Source organism: Haplochromis burtoni, unplaced genomic scaffold (assembly GCF_018398535.1).
Source record: "Haplochromis burtoni strain Fernald_Lab_line unplaced genomic scaffold, NCSU_Asbu1 Contig_75, whole genome shotgun sequence".
Classification (NCBI taxonomy): domain Eukaryota; kingdom Metazoa; phylum Chordata; class Actinopteri; order Cichliformes; family Cichlidae; genus Haplochromis; species Haplochromis burtoni.
The window spans coordinates 256420-266516 of NW_024582436.1; the positions used below are offsets into that span (position 1 = coordinate 256420).

Here is a 10097-nt window from a genome sequence, read left to right on the forward strand (position 1 = left end):
TGTGTGTGTGTGTGTGTGTGTGTGTGTGTGTGTGTGTGTGTGTGTGTGTGTGTGTGTGTGTGTGTGTGTGTGTGTGTGTGTGCTGAACATTATCATTTTCCTGTATGTTTCTTTGCTTCTTTCCCCCCCTGTGCTACACAGACGATCACAGTGAGGAGACATTAGGTGCTGTAAATACTTTCTCAATCACATCACTGCCTCCATTGTGTGTAACAGAAATGCCTTCAGGCTTTTCAAATGTTGCTGTCTGTTGTGCAAATGTTTCAGGCTTTCTAAGTGACTGACCTGCTGTTTAATGACTGCTGACTCTTTGTCATAAAGCTGGATGTAAAATGGATTTTTGTTTAAAAAAATAAGAGTCCATAACCTCTGAGTTTGTTTATGATACTGTTCTAACGTGCGTTGACGGTTTCTCTATAGTGACCCTGCACCTTGGATTAGTTTCTCTGAGTTCTCTGACTCCCTCTTTTTGCTTCATATTGTGAATCATAATAGAGTAAAACAGGGAGTGCAAAGGATATTCATTTGTCACTATAATAAAAAAGAGACACATCCCTAAGTGTGCAGGATCTGCTAATAGCTCAGTGAGTGCTGAATTGTGGACATCATTGGTAATGTTACTAATCTAGTCTGACTACCTACCACTTTCCCAGCATCAAACAAACCTAACAGCACAATGGCTCCTCTGAAATGCTGAATGATACAGAGAAGTTATTTTACATAACCAGCACTAAAAGGGATTTCCATAAAAATTGTTAAAAAATACCTTTTTTATATAATTATATGATGTGCACCATGCCTTCAAAGCACACCACCAACCATCGCTAGCCCTGAAATGTTAAGCACTGCAAACTCTTATCTGCTGGCATTTGCAGTCTTTTAGATGGTGTCTGTTTTATGGCATGCTGCCCTACCTCACTGGAAATACCAAAAGTTTACAGCCTTTCTGAACAGCCACACTGTAAAAACCACTCTTCACCCAGAATGGTGAACAGCATTTTGCTAAAACTCGAGGTTTGTCTGACAGAACTGCCACAGGCCACGTGTTTTATGTCCAAATGGTGTTTCAGAAAGTCCACCAAGAACACCAAAGTCACAACAACGATCATGTTGAGGAAACTGCTGAACCAACGAAGATGATAAAACTAAGAAAAACGTGTTTAGTGTCGCTCACTGAGCATCAATAACATGGGGGAAAAACCTAAGTAGCACAGAGAGAGTGTGTGTGCGTTACCAGGATGTGTCCCCCTTCCTTTTCAGGTTGTCTGGATAAACTGACTCCCATCCACTGGTGATCTTGCTCGGCTTCACACGTCTTTCCACACCAAGACACATCTGCATACACATGGATACGTGGTTGACTGTCAGCATATCACCTTCACTCACCTTATATAGCATCTACAGTACATCCAGACTTATTAAATATATGTGTTTATAACACTAGCACAATAAAGGATGTTTTGGCTGAACTTGCATCTCTCATCTGAGTTTCATCTCCATCAACAGCTGGAGTAACGCAGGGGGAAAAGACTAAACGCAAAGGCTGACAAAAACACACACCAGCAGTCATGTGGTGGCATTTCCGGGGTCCAGCAGCAGCGATGCTGCAGCGGAGAACAGCTCCTGGAGACACTGAATGATCGGAGGATGTGTTTGCGACTGGCGCTCCAACTACTAACCTAAAAGAGGGAAAGAGAGGCATTTAGCACTGGTTTTGTCTTTGTCTCAAGTATCTAAATCGCATCTGTGTGTGAAGCATCAAAGAGCTGCTCTCATTGGCAAGAACTGGCTAACTGGTGTGGGCACACACACACAAAGTGATACTGTGTGAAGATGGCAGCTTACGGAGCGTTACTATGGCAATTAAATCAATTAGAATAAGACTGTAAAAACAGCTGTGAGTTATTTTACAATTTAAACTGCATGAGTGAGGTACTAGCATGTAGCATTCTTTGAAATGTAGTTTACGATGATCAACGGCACATCAGTGGACAATCAGTAGTAGATAAACAGATCAAAAGTCAGGGTTAGGGTTGGAGGGGGCTGGTGAGTTGTTAGTAGACCAATAATGTGAATACTAGTAGTGATCCAGACCAGCTCTCTGTGTTGTGGCGATACAGCAGGACTGAGTATCCGAACATGGAGGAAGGCGGGCCTTTAAACTCCAGACTGTGGTCCTGATCCAGACTGTATCCTGCAGCAGGAGGAACCAGGGTCTGAACTAAGACCATGACCAGTGCAGACACACTGGCCGCGGAGACCTTCATGATGGAGGGCAAACTGCGAGAAGAAAACAGGTTATGCTGAATGAGTACGGCAATTTACATTTTATCGCTACACAGTTGGTCATTGAAGCAAATCTTTAAAGTTTCCTTTCGATTTTTCCCAGATTTTTCTTTTCACAGTTTAGTTGTGTCTGAGTGGGATTTATGTGACGATTGCCCAAAATGTGGCATTTCACAAGTGTGAGGTTATTACCAGCGTTTCCACTGTAGGACATCAGTAATTCATTTAACTGGACTTTATTGAAAAAAGGGGAAATTGCACAGGTTCATCCTCTCACTTATTTCAAATGACTTGTTTGTTGTTGTAATTTCAGAAAATAACAGAAAATGTATTAAAAAAAAGAATAAAATCAGCTTCAATTTACTTAATTCATGAGCAGTTAATCAATCGATACCTTAGATGAGAACAAAGTATGTTTAATTCGAGCATGCATCACTTTACTTAACACCACAGTGCACAGACTATTAAGCCGCTAAGTATGTCAGCCTGAGTTTTGGCATATGTAAATAACAAAATGCACTCTAATTAAAGGATGAGTTTTTGATGTTTAAATGTTTCACTGAGTCTAGACATGAGATAACCGGATGATTAAACCAAAAAAAACCCCATGCTGATATATATCTACTGTCAGACAGTCTCAGAGTTACTTAGGAGACACACCCCTGTGAAGTACTCTGGTGTCTGGTTCTATAAGAAACCACAGCCAGTGGTTGCTTATATCCAACCACAGACTGAAAGCAGAGGAAATCACTTAATTTGTTCAGGTTAAATTAAAGAAAAGTTACATCTACTTTTCCATCAGTGCAAAAATCTAAGTGTTTCTGCTGTCTGCTCTGGCTATGAGTTTCCCCCTGCTTCCAGCCCATATGCAAAGCTCAACTAACTGTCATCTGGCTGTTTCCTAATCTATACAGCAGGAGAAAGAGTGAGTGAGAGTGCTGCCAATCTTTCTTCCTGTCTAAAAGTGAACAAAAAAATTAAATCAAGTCGATTTTCCAAAATTGGAAAACTGCAAAATCTATTTTTCATTGCGCTTTTGTTTCTCTGGATTTGTTTATTATCTTAATTTGCTTATTTTAGCCTGTTTGAATCATGCTGGGCTGTGGTTGCTCTTACAGAGTAAAGTACAAAGTTACGCTTTTCTAAATAAACATGAGCTTAATAACAGCTAGTTAAAAACTATAAGTAATGGTCCAGACATTCAAACACACTGTTGTCAAGTTTCCAATGTCAAGGACCCCCAAACTTTTGGGTCATATGAAGAGTTATGACTTTACCGACTGCTGCCATTATTACCAGTTTATTTACAGACTCATTGAACCGTTAACACAGAAATATTTTTTTCAGCCTGACTCCTCAGCACTGTTTGATTCTTCATCAGCTCTATCAGTCATTCACTGTATAAACGGTCCACATTTCGCTTACTGTACCGCTCAGACAGCAGAAAGCCTACCCCGGGTCAGACAGCTGTTATCCCGGGTCAGACAGGTCCAGGGGCTGACAGACTCAGGAGAACCGCAGCGCGTGAAAGACGTCTCCGTTAAATCCACTTTATTATTCCCCGCGGGTCTCGCTCGTGCGTAAATCCTCCTGTTGCTCCCCAAGTCTCCTAAAGAGTCTCGTGCGTGGACCGGCTTCGCACGAGACTTGTGTGTTCTTATTCGGGCAAACACGTGCAGTACGAAAGAAGAACTAAGACGAGAGAGTTTGAATGTTAAAAACAGAAAAAACAGAGTGAAAACTTGAGCTGAGCAGAGTTTCACATGGAGTCAATGAAACTGAGAGATGAGCGCGGAGACCCTCCCCTCTCTATTTGCGCGCGTGCGTGTGCAACGGTGTTTCTTCTAAGCCCCGCCTGAGCGCGCGCGGTGTGTGAGTGCGTTAGAGTCGTTTCGTCTTCAGTTGTCACTGAAGTGTGAATGAAGTTAGCGTTGATCTAATGTGACTGTCTGAACCGTGCAATGCGCGCAGGAAATATTCAGAAACAACAAATATGAGAAGTCCTTCTCTTAAAGTGTGAAGACAGAAAACACAGCAGTCGTGGCTCTAAAGTTTAAAAAACTCCTTTATTCTAAAAAATATCCATCCTCACAACGGATGTTTCTATTGTTTCTATTGTTTTCATTTGTGAAACACGTGAAGCTTTAAGAATAAAGCACTATTCGGCCTGCAAATTCATATTCATAAAAGGTTGAATTTGAATTTTTTTTAATTCAAAATTCTGAAAATATAAATGAACAGATTAGATTAGATACTAGAAATTGTTTAATTAAGTATAAAAGTATAAAGTACAAAAATTAAGTATAAAAAATAAAATATCCACAATATGCATTGTTTCAAGTGCTATTAAAACCCAACTGAATCCAATGTGATGTTCGTAAGACTCACAATAATAAGACAAAAAAAAATTAAAAAATCACTATTTGGAATTTGGATCATTTTTCCAGTACAGGTTGTTTTCCTGCCAGAAAATATAACTAAATTATTTTAAAAAAAATAAAATAACATTTTCACACTTTAAAATGCAGTAATACAATTGTGAAACAATTTCTACAATACTAATGTTACTTTATAGATCTGAGTATTTCTTACTCTGCTACTGAATTATAACCTCGTATAGTTTCCTCCAGGCCTCTAACTTAGTCTTGAGAATTATAATGAAGCAACATAGCGAGTGCAGTGGATGCAAAACTCCTTGTTGTTGTGACATTTTTCACCAGACAGAGAAAAAAAGACCTGATCTGCTGATCACTCAGAGTACAGCAAGAAATCATCTAGTGGACATCATTGCTAATATTAACAAGCTTATCTGAATATGTTTCACTTTCCCAGAAGCTTACAAACGCATGGAAAGAGGATGTTACATTTTCCTAATGTACTTTTTGCTTCTATTTAAAGTAGTTTATGTCTGCAGTGTGAGCACAGTGGAATGTCTTAGCCATCATGTGGTCTCTAATTCTGGTCAGCTGACCATCTAAAGTATTGTTAACGCTGTGTTCAGAGAAGCAGCACTTCAGGCAGTGTCCAATTTTTTTTAAAACAACAACAAACAAACAAACAGGTTGATGGTTGATGGCTGTGTTAGTTTTGCAGGATCTTGGTTACAACTAAAATATGGATCCAATGTAGGATAACCAGGATTCACCCTCGGGGAACTCTGTAACAACTCTTATCTGGATTAGCTGTTGGAAATCTGTTATGCTTGACCAAAATGGTGTTTGGAGCCAGCAAAAGCAAAAAATGTGTGCAAAAGAACGCACAAAGTCCATCTGTATTCAGGTAACTTACAACAGTACAGATTCTGGTGGTCAGATTTGGATACATAACGAGGGATTCCTTTAAATAGCGGCCGGTTATAGCCTGCTGTTTATAGCATGTGTATATTACAATGATAAGTGGATGATAGAAAAGGTCTCTTGACAAGAACCTTGTGAAATCATTAGCATAGTTCCTTCTTCAGTAAAGGTCACTATTTTTGCACTGGGAGAGCATTAACATGCGGATAATAGTGTGTAGCACTTCTGTAATTCCCCTTTCCAGATTTTTAGCACATCTGTAGACTTTCGACTTTGTAGTGTTGCCTGTTGGTCACCAAGGGGACAAAAAAGCTCTTCTAAAAAGCAGCCTTTCATCTGATCCATCCGGCTACTCGCTAAAAATAAATAACTACATCAGAAGTACTTTGTGTGACTCCAACTGTTTAATTCACTGTTACTGGACTCAGTAAACAATGACTGCATAAGTAGTGTGAAGTAGTTTGTAGTGATGAACAGCTGGTGTTAGCCATGTTTAGCTGGAGATCGGGTAGTGGTGGGGGGGTAGATTTCCTAGCAAAGTCACTGAAGATCTCCAGCCAGTCTGTGATTCAATCCAGACTTTCAGCCAGTCATGATTAAATAAACCAAAGAAAAGATGAGAGGATATGTTTGCAGAAAGTCATAAACATGAGCAAAAGGCAGCACAAACGTTTTAAGGGAGTACATTAAAACTCATCCTTTAAGTTTCTTTAAGTAACAAACTTCTCCCGTTCAGCAGAAAAGAGGACTCGGAAAAACTCGCATAAAATCAGCCTGATTTTGGCCATTCAGATAAAAATAGCTACAGCATGAAAGACAGTTATGGAGCAGACAAGCTGCTTTGGTGAATGTCAGACAGGAACTCGGCTTCACGCACACATACACATTCACTCAGTGTGTTTGTTGGTATTTCCTGTTAATGACCCTGCAGCTATTATGTAGCTTCTGTTCCCACTATTCTGCACACTCTGAGAGTCCATATGTTTAAAAAGTAAGAAAGAAAGAAAGTCATGCAAGCTTAACACAGAATAATAAGGTTAGCTAACCTCTACTGGTGGCTGAAGCACTGTTACTGCGGTCACACAAAGTTTTATATACATTTAACACTAGTTTGATCTCAAATGCTTATATACTGGTGCATGCTATTTTATGTGCAAATGTGCATTTAAAGTAGGTTGTGTTAGTGCTTTGGCAGACTGGCAAACTGTCTCAATTGAACATCACAAAAGCTGGATGGATGGATGTGGATTCATACTGACAAGAGTATGGCTACATGTAGTACACTATGAGTGCGCAGATGGTGTAACCATAACAGCTAAAAGAAAAGGAATTTTGTGCACTCCTCACCAATCTTCACCCTGTGAACACTGCAGCAACCAATTTTCTGGCAGCGGATATGTCTAGCACCAGAGAGGATGTTGGCTGCTAACAACAGAAGATTGTTATTAGTCACTGAAAGCATGTGGTTTGGGGTTTATCTTCTTTGCTAGAGAAGCTTGTGGCTTTATTGTAAAAATTGCAGAATCACAATCAAATGCTGAACCTGCTTGAGTGGACACAAAACCACTCTGGGAATTAACACTGAATAGGTTAATATCCAGCACACAGAGTAAATTGTGGAGCTAAGTGAAAGTAGCGACAGTCAATAACTTTAACCACATAACTCCAAGGATGTATCATGTTCTCACTTTCTTGAAACTTATCAGGGGAAATACTTTGTGCCCGTAGGTGTGTTTTCAAATGTGTGCACTTATTCTTTTCTTATTTGTATTGTTGTCTCAGCCCGATTTCCTTGAGAAGCCTTCATATTTTCTAGGCTGCCTTTGTAAATAAAAACATGTGAATGTCATCAATGCCACTGAATCGTTACCATCTTGGGCTACAAATTGATGCTACAGAAAAGTGCGGCCCTGCTACATTTTAACTTGAGTAAATATCTCGTCAGCTCAGTGTTTTTTGACAGTGGTTTTGTTGTATTGGTTGTCTCTTTAACCTCTGTTGATAGCTTACGTTAATTTTGCTCAGTTTGAGACAGTAGCTAAACAAAAATTTACAATATGTACCTTTAAGTCCAACCTGAAGACAAAGCCACTGATTAGCATAAAGTATCACGTTCCTTAAGGACAAACTGAACTAATGCTCTTTTTTTTCCCGCAGAGTGTCCATGTGAGGGAAAAAATATTTTAGGAATGTTTTGCCTTCTGGCTGTTGTAGATTAAGACTCATTAGGCACTTTCACCCATACTGTTTTCATTTTAAACAACAACTTATAAATAGGCAGTAGAGTCCTCTGTAGGGCTGTTTAGTAATCCGTACATGGTTGGGGTCACATTAGGGTCCATGTTACACAATATTTCTGTCAGATAAAGCTGGGAAATCTCACATAGATTTTTCAAATATCTCAGTAAAACCACAGAAATCTTTATTGTAAGCCAGACTGTCTGATAAATGGAGTGGAGTAGTTAACTAGTTGCTTTATTTTGAACCGATTCATGTTCTTTTGAGCTCGGGAAGTCATGAAATTAATGACACTGGTTACATTTAAATCATATTTATGCCCAAAATTATTACTATCAAAAGTAATTTGATAACATGTAAATTGTCCATATAATTTTGTTACATGGAATATAAAATGTTACATTTAATGGAATCTGTAAATGGTATTTACCAAGCAGTGATTCATGAATCATTAACGTAATCATTACATTCATTTAAATAAATGAACTTTTGAAGAATACATTTTTGAGTTTTAGTTTATATAAAAGATACTTAAGGTTTGGGTTTGTTTCGTTTATTTTTTTTATTATTATTACATCAGCAGTGCAGGTGTCACTCTTGTGACTTTTGTCAGCTTCAGCTAAAATCTCGCAATCACTGTCATTGTTTTCTGCACAACACCAACTTCCCGAAAAGTTGGGGTGTTGTGCAAAATAATAAAAGAAGAATCCGCTCTAACATTTTATTCACAATAGTACATATCAAGTGTTTAAACTGAGACAATGTACAATTAGAGAGGCAGAGTTTCTCAGAAGTAAACGAAGATAGAGTTTCATCAATCTGCAAAAATCATCAACACTTTGTAGAACAATTTTACAATAATGTTTGATAAATTGAAGAAGAACAAACTGCAGCTTTGGGGTGGGGGTCTGAATAACCAGTGTTTGTGAGTTGTACTGTGCAAATATGAGAAATTCAGGGCTCAACATACCTGCTGTACCAGGGGTGGATCTACAGGGGGGCAGGGTTGGGCAACTGCCCACCTGTTGTAGAGCCGTGGATATTTTGTTGACTCTGTTTACATGTAGGAGATTTCCACATACTTCACTTGAAGAGGGATGTGCCACCCTGCCTAGATCCCTCGCCCCTCCTTTGCTCCCACATCTGAATTTTTTAGATCTGCCACTGTGCTGTACTAGTTTGATTGTTGCAACGTATATCTCTAAAAAAAATTTATATACTGCTGGCTCTCACGTGACTGATAGACACAAGTAACAGCTTTCTGTGAGAAGTTTAAAGCTGTTATTACAACAGTATCTGAGGAGGTGGATTGTTCTGATACTTCTCAGAAGATGAGGACGAAGAGCAAAATCAGATGTGAATGAAGCAATAATGTGTTATCAATTTGACAAAAATGCACTGCAAACACACGCAACACATCCAAATACGGAAACTCACAACACAACAGGAAGGCACTTCATTCAGCCCAGAGGACAACACAACGTCCTTCCAGGGGTCACAACAAAGTGATGAACCTGGTTGGAGTTCAGTGCTTTGTGACGATAACACAGCCACTGGTGAGCAGTGTGTTTAACTTAACGTTTTTTTGTGTTGCCTGAAAATGTTTCCATTGTCATTTGTGCAACTTCTTTTTGGTTGTGTTTATTTGAACCACATGTGTTCACAGAAGTGGTTTTCCTGATTCACTTTGTGTTTGGTTGTGTTGCAGTGCAATGAGCTCTCTGGCTCTCTGTGTTTCAGTACTCTTTACTGAAACGGGGTCTGACATACTTGCTCTACCAGGGGCCTGAATGGCCTTTTAATCATTTCTAACTCACTTTTAGCATATTTTAGCATACCACAGCACTGCTTTTGATACCATAGATCAGTGGTGTCCAAACCCAGGCCTCGAGGACCAGTGGTCCTGCAGGTTTTAGCTGTGTCCTTGATCCATCACAGCTGATTTAAATGGCTAAATGACCTCCTAAACATGTCTTGAAGTTCTCCAGAGGCCTGGCAATGAACTAATCATTTGATTCAGGTGTGTAGACCCAGGGTGAGATCTAAAACCTCGAGGCCTGCAGTTGTCCAAGGCTGCCATAGATCATGGTGCCCTCACCTCAGTTAGACCACTTGGTCAGAAACAAAGGAATTTCTTTCCTGTGGTTTAAATCTTATTTAACCAACAGAGGCTTTACAGTTAAGATTGGAGAACCATCGTCCTTTAAAAAAAATCCACTCACATGAGGGGTCATTCGGGGATCCACTGTTGGCTCTTGATACTTGCTATGCTCCCGA

The 10097-nt window shown here is 39.5% G+C and overlaps 1 protein-coding gene across 4 annotated transcripts in view; it reads right to left on the reverse strand.

Annotated features, from left to right (window-relative positions):
• Nucleotides 1–4086, reverse strand: part of itga4 (integrin alpha 4) — a 22715-nt gene extending 18629 nt beyond the window's left edge. Inside the window, exons 1-4 of one of the 4 annotated variants that reach the window (XM_005935847.2) lie at nucleotides 3717–4086; nucleotides 2095–2280; nucleotides 1561–1679; nucleotides 1235–1335 (exon numbers count right to left, since the gene is read on the reverse strand). In XM_005935847.2, coding sequence (XP_005935909.1) covers nucleotides 1235–1335; nucleotides 1561–1679; nucleotides 2095–2267 — 393 coding nt within the window. In that variant the 5' untranslated portion in view covers nucleotides 2268–2280; nucleotides 3717–4086. Of the gene's footprint in view, nucleotides 1–1234; nucleotides 1336–1560; nucleotides 1680–2094 lie in introns of all 4 variants that reach the window. The other 3 variants (XM_042221811.1, XM_005935846.2, XM_042221810.1) reach the window with 3 other exon arrangements.
• Nucleotides 4087–10097: the final 6011 nt, after the last annotated feature.